We start from the raw sequence: 13,529 nt of genomic DNA, 5'->3' as shown, positions 1-13,529 counted from the left end.
CTAATCTACTGGAATTTTTTGAGGATGTAACTGGTAGAATAGGTGAGGGAGAACCAGTTGATGTGGTGTATTTGGACTTTCAGAAGGCTTTCGATAAGGTCCCGCATAAGAGACTAGCGTGCAAAGTTGAAGCACATGAGATTGGGGGTAAGGTACTGACTTGGATAGAGAACTGGTTGGCAGACAGGAAGCAAAGAGTTGGAATAAACGGGTCTTTTTCCGAGTGGCAGGCAGTGACTAGTGGGGTACCGCAGGACTCGGTGCTAGGACCCCAGTTATTCACAATATATATTAATGATCTAGACGAGGGAACTAGATGTAATATCTCCAAGTTTGCAGATGACACCAAGCTGGGTGGGTGTGTGTGCTGTGAAGAGGATGCAGAGAAACTCCAGTATGATTTGGACAGGTTGGGTGATTGGGCAGATGCATGGCAGATGCAGTATAATGTGGATAAATGCGAGGTTATCCACTTTGGTGGCAAAAACAGGAAGGCAGATTGTTATCTGAATGGCAATAAATTGGGAAAAGGGGAAGTGCAACGAGACCTGGGTGTCCTTGTGCACCAGTCGCTGAAGGTAAGCATGCAGGTGCAGCAGGCGGTTAAGAAGGCAAATGGTATGTTGGCCTTCATAGCATGAGGATTCGAGTACAGGAGCAAGGATGTCTTGCTGCAGTTGTACAGGGCCTTGGTGAGACCACACCTTGAGTATTGTGTGCAGTTTTGGTCGCCTTATCTGAGGAAGGATGTTCTTGCCATAGAGGGAGTGCAGCGAAGATTCACCAGACTGATACCTGGGATGGCAGGAATGACGTATGAAGAGAGATTGGGTCGATTAGGCTTATATTCACTAGAGTTTAGAAGAATGCGAGGGGATCTCATTGAAATTTTTAAAATTCTAACAGGACTAGACAGACTAGATGCAGGAAGGATGTTTCCGATGGCGGGGGAGTCCAGAACCAGGGTTCACATTCTAAGGATAAGGGGTAAGCCATTTAGGACTGAGATGAGGAAGAATTTGTTCACCCAGAGAGTGGTGAACCTGTGGAATTCTCTACCACAGAAAGCAGTTGAGGCCAATTCATTAAATATATTCAAGAATGAGTTACAGGAAACTCTCGATTTACCAACACCTAAATAACCGGAAATCTCTGTTAACCGGCAAAATTCAGGAGTAGGTTCAGGTAAGTTTTAATTCATATTAGTGGCCGTTCCTGGATCTTGTGGCCGGGTTCCTGCACCTGTAGCTAAGCAACAGGGTCGCTTGGATCTTTTGGTTGGGTTCCTGCACCTGTTGCTAAGCAACAGGGACGCTTGGATCTTGTGGCTGGTTCCTGCACCTGTTGCTAAGCAACAAGGACACTTGGATCTTGTGGCCGGAGTTCCTGCACCTGTTGCTAAGCAACAGGGAAGCCTGGATTTGTTGCTGTATATGGAGCTCTTGTACCTTTTACTATACCTCTCTGTAATCTGGACTTTTTGATAAACCGGCACCACGCCGGTCCCGTTGGTGCTGGATGGAAAAGAGTTTCCTGTAGATATATTTCTTAAGGCTAAGGGGATCAAGGGATATGGGGAGAAAGCAAGGACTAGGTACTGAATTTGGATGATCAGCCATGATCACATTGAATGGCGGAGCAGGCTCAAGGGGTCGAATGGCTAACTCCTGCTCCTATCTTCTATGTTTCTATTGCATGAGTGACTGATAATGATTCTGATGCTCTAACAGATTGACTTATGATCATCTGCACAATTCAACCTTTACCTCACATCTCTAACTCTTTCCTTTACTCCCCCACAGGACCATCGAGAGCCCCCGTCCCCACTGTCCAGGAGGAAGAGCCTGAGTTTCCAGACTCCTCAGAGGAAGCTGCAACCTCTGAGGGCGCTCCATCAGCAGAATTAAGTGCACCCTGCACCAGCGCAGACACTTACACCTCGGTGGGATTTTCAGGACATAGTGTAGAGTTGTCACCTGGTGTATCACCGCTCAGAAGTGAGCATCAGCAGATGGTGGAGACAGGGACAGCAGTGGAGAGTCCTCATCGCAGTGGAGAGGATGCTCCCAGCTCGGCTCCACTGCATGTCGACCCTGTGCCTCAGGGTCCATCCAGAAGGAGAGTGGTGCTGGAACTCCAGGAACAGGTGTAGGAGTCTCTGGCAGGTTTTATCTCCAGGGTCGCTGTGAGTGTGGAGCGAATGGAGCAGTCCATCGCTAACATGAGCAGAGCCTTTGTGGGGGCGTTGGCGCATGAACGCATCACCACGGAAAGGATGGCAACCTCCTTGGAAAGGATGGCTACCTCCATGGTAAGGCTGGCTACCGTAGAGGAGAGGATGGCTACGTCCATGGAGGAGCTTAGTCGCCAGTGTATGGAAAACATGGTAATTGTTCAGAATAGACTGACATCTCTTGAGGAGCGATGGTCAGCTATTGAGCAAACAAAATCGACCTTCATGCAAGTCCTCTGGAGTAGGACTTCCAGTGCAGAAATGGGTCCTCATGGCCCCCCTGCAGTGCAGCAAGGTGCTGTCCAGCCTCTTGCTAGCTCTGAAGTGGGGCTGACCCATGAGAGGGATGTTGGTGGCATATAACAAGGAAGTGGGGGCTCCTCTCCAAGCGCTCACACGACCATGCCACTGCAGAGCCCTCGGTCAGAGCCCCACCAGAGTCCCCACCCAACTGAGATCGGCGTCTCAACCCCTGCACAGCCGCAGGAGCAGCAGACTGTTGCTGACCCCTTACAGGTTCACAACCCCAGAGGACGCCCGCCAAAGGTGTCGAGACAGGAGCAGCAAGAAATGAGCAAGGGGCCTCCACATCTGCTGAAGCCACAGGGGAAGCACCACATAGGAGCACGCGTAAGAGGAAGATAATGCACAAGTAGTCACAAGGGTAGTCACTTGGGTGTAATGTGTTTAATTTTGAAAAGCCATCAGTTGCTTATTGTCATAAAAAATTCTGATGGCAAACTGTTGCAGTTGTGGCATGTGTCATTTCGCTAATGGGACATCCACATTGAGGGCTTAGGGCAACTTGCAATTGTCAGTATGGTGGTCAGAGTGATAGGAATCCGTAGGTTCTTGGCCATTGTCGATGGTCTGATGAGAAGCTGCAAGACACAAGTGTTTGATTGTGCAGGCTAAGCAAATCTGGCCAAGATGAGTGCGTCCCTTGCACCCCGGGCAGCAATGTGGTCGTGTGCTGGCTCCTTCTGGCCTGTGCAGCTTCAGGTGGGTGAGCAGCAGCTTGGTGCTCCTGTTGTTGCTGCTACTGTTGGTGGTGCTGTTTTCATGGTTCTGCTGCTGCCGCGGCTGGTCTTCATCCGAATCTGATGCCCAGGAGGAAAGGAAATAAATGGTTCCCATGCTTCTGGTATATGCCTCAGTTGAGGAAGCGCTCAGTCAATGTGGCGAGAGGGGTTTCCCAGAAGGTCACACTGGAGATGGGTGTTAGGCTCCAAACTTCCAGAACAATGGGTAGGCCTGCTAAAAGATCACCCAGACCTGAGACAACAAAAGTTCTGCCACCTGCAAATGATGATTGCTGAAAACTCCTTTTTAATGGTGGAGCTGCAGCTGTTAGTAAGCAGTCCACTTGTGAGGCCGCCAGGATTCACTGGCGTGTTCCAGAGGAGACATGCAGGACGTGGGAAAAGTGGTAAAATCAGAAAAGCCTCTCAAAATGAGATTATAGAGGCACCTAACTGGTTGTTAAGGGCGTATCCCACCTCTTGGAGGCGGGATGGAAACGGGGTCAGAAAACACGCATTTGGGAAAATTGCTCGGCGGCAGGATGGAGGTAGGATCGGGCCCGCCTGCTATTTTTTGTGATTTTACTACCTCACACGCCTCCAATCCCGCCTCCTCGGGCCTGGCAAAATCGAGCCCACAATCTCTGCTCCTGGGCACTCAGGAGGGGTTATCTGATTGGCCTTCCCTTTTCTCTTGTGAACACAGACAGATAAGAACAGAGACGGAAACAAACACTGACTCTTGGGTTCTTTTGAAACGAGAAATCTGTGAGGGCTTTCAGAGTCCCAGAAGTTAGGGTACAACTTTTTTTGTTTAAGTCAAGCAAGTGACTTACTGATGTGGGGAAACAGAGCGTATTCATTATTTGGTATTCTAGTGAGAAGTTCCCTGTCAGTGGTAAAAATACAGCAGAAACACCACTGTAGTGATTTAAATGAAGATGTCCCTGAAATATTTGCCAGGGTCAGCATTGGTTCAACTGAACTGATGATCATCCTGCCACAAAACACACTTCCAGTGGTAATCCGATCAGAGAAGAAAATATAGTTTTGGTAGCTGTTGCCTGGCCTCTGCCAATCCTTTGCAACCATTAACTTAAGTTAAGATAATTGATAGCTTGGACTTGCCTGGTGCAGTGGGTTGGTAGCCTGTTCCTCTGCCTTTGAACCAGGGTTTGAACCCATTATAGAATGGGATGATGAAAGTGTAATTTCTGTGCTCCTAGAATGGTTTATAGTGAATTACTTTGGGGAGTCTCAATCCAGTTCCTAGTCCACAAGAGAAACCTGTCTACCAGTCGGTACAAATGAGCAACTAATTGACAAATGTTCTTCCATCAGACTACTGAGAGAAGTATAAAGAAATCACATCTTGTCCACAGAAATGCACCTGCCAAAAAAATCTAAACCTAAGAGGATGTCTGAAACCAGAGATCAATAAGATGTGCTTCATGGTTTTGGGTTTAATTGTCTTCCTCATCTTGGGGGTAACGAGCTGTTGAAACAAGATTCCGATCAGAGGCAAGCATCTACCAAAAAAAAGGAAAAGAATAAGAGGGTGATGCACCCCACTATTCAACATGTCTGAGTGCTCAAGAACAGCATTTGCATAGACTTACAAGTGGATTGCTGCCTGTAGACTGGAGGATGCAAAGTGTGGCTAGGCAGGAAGTAAGAATGGCTAATTTTTTCACCAACATGAGCACAAGAAAGTAATATTTTTTCTGTTACAGGGTCCAGCACATCGCCTCCTTTACTCACTGGTGTGTCCCTTACCACAGACCATGCTAACCATGTCACTTCAAATGCAACTGAAGGTCAGTCTACAAGTCCCAGATATTACATCTCTTACATAAAAGTATTTTATATTCATTTGCATAAACTGTGAATAATCTGACCATAGGTGATCAAGGTAGTCAAGGGTAACCCTTAAAATATGCTCTTGCCTAAATGTTTAAGCTTGGCATCTTAAGAAATATCATGGTTTTAAATTACGTCAAATTATTGCAAAAGGATGGGTGGGAAAACTTGTGGTTAACATGGGTAGAAATGTCATGTGAAATTATTTGCTTTGTGGACTTCTCACTTTGTGTTAGTTCCATGCGATAACTTCAGAGAAAGGAAACTGCTTTCTTTGTGGTTGGTTGCTAAGGCAGTCAGTAGCAGTTTCTGCCAATTTAAAGTTGCAGTTTTGAGTTTTGATGCTACAAACTGCAGCCTAACTTCTAGTAATTTGTGCTAATTTGACTCATTATCAATTGTTCTATTCATTGATAAGACATTGGGCTGAAAATTCGTGGCCACCACGTGGGTTGCCCGTGTCTCCGCGGCCTCGGTTTAACGGCTGCTGAAAATGGACAAAGCGCTACAAGAGAGAAATTTGAGCTGGGTGGCTAAAGATTTCTCGCCCCGCGCTCTCCTGGTGATGTTAGTGTAGGCATGGGAGTCAAAGTTGCAACTTCCAACAGCCTCTCGAAGTGAGGCAATAGCATTTGCTAGGTACTGTGCTAAACAAAATTACTAATAAAAATGAAGTGAAAAAGTGCACTTTTCAGCCCTTATTGCCTTAAAAAAAAAAAATTAACATTAAAAAGAAGTCCCAAATGGGAGACTTCAGCTCTTAAAGTGGAATTCCATTCCGAACCTTAAAAGATGGGAAAAGTGCTTCAGCACTAACACAAACGGTTCAGCAAGCCAGGGAAGGGGCACCCAGGGTCTCGCAAGCAGCACTCCAGCTTTGTGCAGGGGGTCAACACTGCAAGAGAGGCCCTCTACTCACAGGGGGCCAGGAGGCCCTCCAGAAAGAACGATGTGGGACCACATTACCGAGGCCGTCACTGCCGGCAGTGTCGCCCTCACCACCTGGCTCCAGTGCCCAAAGAAACTTCATTACCTCAGACCACTGGTCAAGGTCAGTGAATGCATCTGCAAAAGCCGTCTCCTACCAACTGCACCACTAGCCTCACACACTGCACAATTCGTGAGTCCCCCCACCTCCCAGTCACTCACATAGAAACATAGAAACATAGAAGATAGGAGCAGGAGTAGGCCATTCAGCCCCTCGAGCCTGCTCCACCATTCAATGCGATCATGGCTGATCATGCAATTTCAGTACCCGGTCCCTGCTTTCTCCCCATACCCCTGGATCCCTTTAGCCTTAAGAAATATATCCAACTCCTTCTTGAATATATTTAATGAATTGGCTTCTACTGCCTTCTGTGGTAGAGAATTCCACAGGTTCACCACTCTCTGGGTGAAGAAATTCCTCCTCATTTCTGTCCTAAATGGCCTACCCCTTATCCTTAGACTGTGACCCCTGGTTCTGGACTCCCGACCATTGGGAACATCCTTCCTGCATCTAGTCTGTCCAGTCCTGTCAGAATTTTATAAGTTTCAATGAGATCCCCTCTCATTCTTCTAAACTCCAGCGAGTACAAGCCCAATCATCCCAATCTCTCCTCATACGTCATTCCTACCATCCCAGGTATCAGCCTGGTGAATCTTCGCTGAGCTCCTTCCATGGCAAGAACATCCTTCCTCAGATAAGGCGACCAAAACTGCACACAATACTCACGGTGTGGTCTCGCCAAGGCCCTGTACAACTACAGCAAGACATCCTTGTTCCTGTACTCAAACCCTCTCGCTACGAAGGCCAACATACCATTTGCCTTCTTAACTGCCTGCTGCACCTGCATGCTTACCTTCAGTGACTGGTGCACAAGGACACCCAGGTCTCGTTGCACTTCTCCTTCTCCCAATCTATTGCCATTCAGATAATAATCTGCCTTCCTGTTTTTGCCACCAAAGCACCAAAGTGAAACAATCTGTATCAATCATGAGACACACCTCCCATTCCTAGTCTCACCTCAGCCCCCTTGGAGGACACGGTGCAGGCCATTCTTGGCAGGGGCATGGTGGAGCCCTTGGCCAGCGGTGGTGCAGAAACGATACAAGCTGCTGGTATCCTCAGATGTTATCCTCCTTCTCGCATGCACCTCTTGCTTTCCTGCCCTCCCCTCACCACAACTCCATTCTTGTGCTTTCCTCATTTCACACACACAACAAATGCAGTCTGCCCAGCCAGTGGTTGGCCAAGAAGAGGGAGAGGAAAGAGAAGAAGAAGAAGAAACACCATGGGCTGGATTTTCTCAGCCCCGAGGAGGCGGGTCTGGAGGCAGGACTGCCGGGAAAGTTGCAGAATTTGGGGGTGGGTGGCAAATCCGCCCCAACCCGCCTCCATGCCATCTTGCCAGGAGGCGGGAAGTCGTCTTGCCCTGGGTCCCGTCTTCTCGAGGCGGGAAAGGGATTAAAGCCTATTAACTGCCTGTTAACAGGTAGTAAACAGGCAGAAAATAGGATTATCCCCATTTTTCCTTGTGAAGTGCGGGCTTCTCAACCTCGGAGAACCCCGCCAGGGTGAAGGAGCCGAGTAAGAGGTCTGCGGGGGTCGGAGGGTGTCTGAAAGTGCGATGTAGAGGTGAATGATTGGTGCAAGTATGTGAGGTGATTGTAAAGTGTTAGAAAATTTTCACTTACCTTTGTTTCTGCCTACAGCCTTCAGCCACTGTGGAGCCGGAGTCCTGACATCTCCATTGTAGAGATCACAGACTGGCTGTTGGATCCTCCGATCCAACAGTCATCTGATTTCTACAAAGTAGAAAGGTTTGATGAGTCCTGAACACAAGGACTCATCAAACTACACAGGTCAGTGTTTGACAGCTTCACAGAGCTGTCAAATGATGACATTTCTGCTTTCAAAAGGTCTTGACAGATGACACGACATATGTTGATGTGCTCTCACTGACTTCCACCTAATTGGCCCGCTGAGCCCGCCGGGTGGGCTTAACAAGGTAAATCAGGGGAAGATCCTGCTGGTTGGCAAGAGGCTGATGGAGGTTGGACTGAAACCAGGCAAGCAGCAGTCCCACCTCCAACACGTCTCCATTGAGAAAATCCAGCCCATCACTTGATTTGACACTCCCAGCCACCAGCTCCTGAAGGCCAACCAGCAAAGCCATTTGCAGTGTCTCCCACTGAAAGTAAGCAGCCTTCCCACCAGCCATGCTGCAGCCACGAGGGTAGCACTGCATAGCATCAGTAGGATAGGCAAAGGCACACACAAGACAGTCACTAAGAGAATGCATATGGGTTGTGAGTTGATTTCTTGATGTCATATTGGATGGATAGATATACAAAGTTGGATTGGAAGGTTTGCTTTGTGGTGGCTTTTATTTTAGCATCGTGGCCAAGAGCACGCTGTGATGGTCAATAATAGAGGGAAGATAAGATGTGGGACAAATGTTGAAAGGGGAATTGGGGTTATGGTCACTGGTTATGGCTGATGATTCCATCCCGGATATCTGGCCAGAAAGGAGCTGTCTGGGTTGTATCCATCCTTCTGTGTCTTCCTCTTCTGCCTCTTCCTCTTCCCTCTGCGAGCAGATGCTGTAAATCTGAAATAACAGCATAAAATGCTGGAAATACTCAGCAGGTCAGGCAGCATCTTGATCTGAGACATGAACACTGTTTCTCTCTCCATGGATGTTGCCTGACCTGCTGAATATTTACAGCATTTTCTGTCTTCTCAGAGGCCTTTCTTTACCATCCAAAGCCTTTCAAGTATCCAGCAGCACTCCCTACACACTTTATAAAAAAAAAAAAACTTTTAACATATATTGCAGCAAGCCACTACTTCAATAAACATTTTTAAAAGTCCAAAAGCTTAAATGCAAACTTACCTGAAAGATGTGTGCATCCCTTTAAGAAGTGCTGACAGTGCCTCTGTCAGTCTGCTGTAGGCTAGGTTTACAAAGCGAGCTTAACTCAACACAAAGGTCCAAGTTTGCTGTGGTGACGTTAAATCGGTGTGCACATCACCTCTCACTCATTTCAATTTGCAGGGTGATGGATCTTACTGGCAGCGCTGCCGGGCCTTGGAAAATGGAAGATGCCGCAGGACCCACCACCAGCTGGCGAAAGAGCGGTGGCTGCCATCTTTACGCAACCTTTTGCCAGTAACGAGTGGCGTTAAGCCCCTGAATTTTTAGCCCATTGACTTTGAATTAGCCTATCTTGCCTAGGTGGTGCCAGGGTTACTACAGTTGCCTCCGTGCCTCTGGGACAGGGAAGGGACAATAGGGTAGGGCTTCCCCCTCCTGATCGTTATTCAGTTACCTAAGCTGAAAGTGCGCATATGTGGACACTGACTAACTGATCTGGTGCAGTGAAACTAACTTTGTCTATGTTTGATGTGGACAGTCAGTGTTTTGAGGTGTCTTATCCATTCCAGTATTTAAATTTTGAACTGAACTCTTATTAAAGACATGCAGAACATTTCTGTTAGCTGCAAATGCTCCATTTATGAAATGCAGCAGGTATAATTTTACAATTGTGTACCAGTCTCATACAAAAAGACTGCAAAAGTTTGGACTGTTTAACTTGAAAAGTCATAACTGAGAGGAGATCTCAGAGTTGTATCGTAAACAATATAAAAAGCATGAGTTGAAATGAGCTAAATAATTTTTTTTATCTTTATCTAAACTGATATTGATTAACACATCAGGTCCCGTGAGACTCTAACATAGTCCACCCAAGATACCAAAAGCACACATCAATAACATGTTGTTACGACGAATTCCATTGGCTGTTTCATAGAAGTCAGAGACATGCATGTCACATAGGAACTTAGGAACATAGGAACAGGAGTAGGCCATTGAGGCCCTCGAGCCTGTTCCACCATTCAATGAGCTCATGGCTGATCTGTGACCTAACTCTATACCCGCCTTTGCCCATATCCCTTAATACCGTTGTTTAACAAAAATCTATCAATCTCAGATTTAAAATTAACAATTGATCTAGCATCAATTGCCGTTTGTAGAAGAGAGTTCCAAACTTCTACCACCCTTTGTGTGTAGAAGTGTTTCCTAATTTCTCTCTTATTTGGCTCTTTATTTTTAGACTATGCCCCCAGTCCTAGAATCCTCAACAAGCGGAAATAGTTTCTCTCTATCTAGCCTATCTGATTCCCTTAATATCTTGAAAACTTCGATCAGATCGCTCCTTAACCTTTTAAATTCTAGGGAATACAAACCTAATTTGTGTAATCTCTCCTCGTAACTTAACCCTTGAAGTCCAGGTATCATTCTGGTAAACCTACGCTGCACTCCCTCCAAGGCCAATATATCCTTCCTAAGGTGTGGTGCCCAGAACTGCTCATAGTACTCCAGGTGTGGTCTAACCAGGGTTTTGTATAGCTGTAGCATAACTTCTACCCCCTTGTATTCTCATCCTCTAGATATAAAGGCCAGCATCCCATTAGCCTTTTTGATTATTTTCATGACATTTTAATGATCAATGTACTTGGATCCCCAAGTCTCTTTGGACCTCCACTGTTTTACCTTTTCACCATTTAGAAAGTAACCTGTTCTATCCTTTTTTAGGTCCAAAGTGGATGACCTCACATTTGCCTACATTGAAATCCATTTGCCACAGTTTTGCCCATTCACTTAATCTATCAATATCCATTTGTAATTCTATGCTTTCATCTACACTGCCTACAATGCCGCCTATCTTTGTGTCATCAGCAAATTTGGATATATGACTTTCTATGCCATCATCTAAGTCGTTAATAAATACTGTGAATAGTTGAGGGCCCAAAACAGATCCCTGGGGGACACCACTTGTCACATTCTGCCAATTTGAGTACCTGCCCATTATCATTACTCTGTTTCCTGCTGCTCAGCCAATTTCCTAATCAGGTCAATAATTTGCCCTCAATTCTGTGGGCTTCTACCTTAGTTAACAGTCTCTTTTATGAGGGACTTTATCAAATGCCTTCTGGAAGTCCAAAAAAATAACATCCATAGACATTCCCCTGTCCACTACTTTAGTCACCTCCTCAAAAAATTCAATACGGTTTGTCAGGCATGACCTATCTTTCACAAATCCATGCTGGCTCTCTGAGCAACTGAAAATTTTCCAGGTGTTCAGCCACCCTATCCTTAATTAGAGACTCTAGCAATTTCCCGACAACAGATGTTAGGATCTATAATTCCCTCGTTTCCCTCTCTCACCATTCTTAAATAGCGGAGTGACATGCGTTATTTTCCAATCTAAAGGAACAGTTTCTGAATCAAGGGAACTTTGGAAGATTATAGTTAGGCCATCTGCAATGTGCTCACCTACTTCCTTTTAAAACCCTGGGATGAAAACCATCTGGTCCTCGGGATTTGTCACTCTTTCTTTATTTTCTTCATTTGTCTGCATTTGGTGTGGACCGTCTTGAGGGCCTTGACCATGTTGATTGATTAATTCAGCACAGACCAGGCCATTGCCCCCCCAGCCACATTCCAAGGTGCTCCTACCTGTTGCTGCTGTAAACCAAAGCAACTGAACATGACTGCATGCTATGGGCGTGAATATCCAATGGGACGGGTAATTCTCATGCACATTATTCATCTGCATTCAATTGCTTTTACTTGCAGTACTGGCCAACAAGGGGACTTGAGAAGAAACTACATAACAGCACCAAAGAGGTAGAGACAGCAGGACCTGGGAATGGTGCTCATGGTGGATGGGGGAGATGGGAGCATCACTGAGAGGAAAGGAGGGGGAGGTGAGTGCTAGTGTGGACTGTTGGGGGGAGGGTTGGGGTGAAGGAAAATGCCAGCTGGACTGGTAGAGGGAAGGAGAATGGCAGCATTTATTTTTTTAGTTAGTTGGATGTCTAATACACACAGAAATCCATCACCATGTTTAAGATTCTCCAAATCAGGCTACTTGGAAATCTAGAGCTGCCTGTTTGCCCAATATGGAGTTCACATTGCAGAAACATGACTGCAAGAGAGAGGGCTTCAACCTACACTGATCGTCATTGAGTACTTTGGATGTTAGCGTCACCTCTTAGGTAAAGCCCGTCATGTGATTACCTTTAGCAACACAGTCCACTTAGCCAAGTCCAAAGAGCTTTGGCATAAGTTGGCAGAGTCAAGGCTTATGAACTTCAAGTGTGCACAGGGGTACTGCTGAATTTTAACTAGCAGTAACTGGTCTGATGCTGAGTACCAGGCTTACCCATCACCAGCTGCTTAATGCTCCTGACATCAGTCATCGGGAAAATGCTCGAATCCATTATTAAGGATGTGGTAACAGGGCACTTAGAAAATCATAATATGATTAGGCAGAGTCAGCATGGTTTTATGAAAGGGAAATTGTGTTTTACACATTTATTATAGTTTTTTGAGGATGTAACTAGCAGGGTAGATAAAGGGGAACCAGTGGATATAGTATATTTGGATTTCCAAAAGGCATTCGATAAAGTGTCACATAAAAGGTTGCTATGCAAGATAAGGGCTCATGGGGTTGGGGGTAATATATTAGCATGGATAAAGGATTGGTTAAAGGACAGAAAACAGAGTGGGGATAAACAGGTCATTTTTCCGGTTGGCAGGCAACAAGTGGGGTGCCGCAAGGATCAGCGCTTGGCCCTCAGCTCTTTATAATCTATATTACTGACTTAGATGAAGGGACCGAGTGCAATGCATGCAAGTTTGCTGATGATTCAAAGCTAAGTGGGTAAGTAAGCTGTGAGGAGGACAGAAAGAGGGATATAGACAGGTTAAGTGAGTGGGCAATAAGCTGGCAAATGGAGTATAATGTGGGGATATGTGAGGTTATTCCTTAATAATGGATTCTAGCATTTTCCCAACAACTGATGTCAGGAGCATTAAGCAGCTGGTGATGGGTAAGCCTGGAGGAAGAATAGAAAAACAGAATATTTTTTAAACGGTGAGAAACTATTAAATGTTGGTGTTCAGAGAGATTTTAGGTGTCCTCGTACAGGAAACATAAAGTTAGAATATAGGTACAGCAAGCAATTTGGAAGGCAAATGGCACGTTGGCCTTTATTGCAAGGGGGTTGGAGTACAAGAGTATGGAAGTCTTATTACAATTGTACAGGGCTTTGCTGAGACCACACTTGGAGTACTGTGCACAGTTTTGATCTCCTTATCTGAGGAAGGATATACTTGCCCTAGAGGTGGTGCAACGAAGGTTCACTAGATTGATTCCTGGGACGAGAGGGTTGTCTTCTGAGGAGAAATTGAGCAGATTGTGCCTATACTCTCCGGAGTTTAGAAAAATGAGAGGTGATCTAATTGAAACATATAAGATTTTGAGGGGGATTGACGGTAGACGCTGAGAGGGTTTTTCCCCCTGGCTGGAGAGTTTAGAACTAAAGGGGCATAACTCAGGATAAGGGGTGAGATGAGGAGGAA

The 13,529-nt window shown here is 45.9% G+C and overlaps 1 protein-coding gene across 4 annotated transcripts in view; it reads left to right on the top strand.

The window, feature by feature from the left end:
• LOC147113969 (hepatitis A virus cellular receptor 2 homolog) overlaps positions 1 to 13,529 on the top strand; it is a 32,619-nt gene that overhangs the window by 7,431 nt on the left and 11,659 nt on the right. For all 4 annotated transcript variants that reach the window (XM_085995426.1, XM_085995428.1, XM_085995429.1 and 1 more), the window contains one exon: positions 4,989 to 5,072. In XM_085995426.1, coding sequence (XP_085851552.1) covers positions 4,989 to 5,072 — 84 coding nt within the window. The remainder of the gene's footprint in view (positions 1 to 4,988; positions 5,073 to 13,529) is intronic.

Source organism: Somniosus microcephalus, chromosome 8 (genome assembly GCF_052327205.1).
Source record: "Somniosus microcephalus isolate GS21.2 chromosome 8, FLI_Smic_1.0, whole genome shotgun sequence".
Lineage (NCBI taxonomy): Eukaryota > Metazoa > Chordata > Chondrichthyes > Squaliformes > Somniosidae > Somniosus > Somniosus microcephalus.
This window is presented reverse-complemented; position numbering and strand designations above follow the sequence as displayed.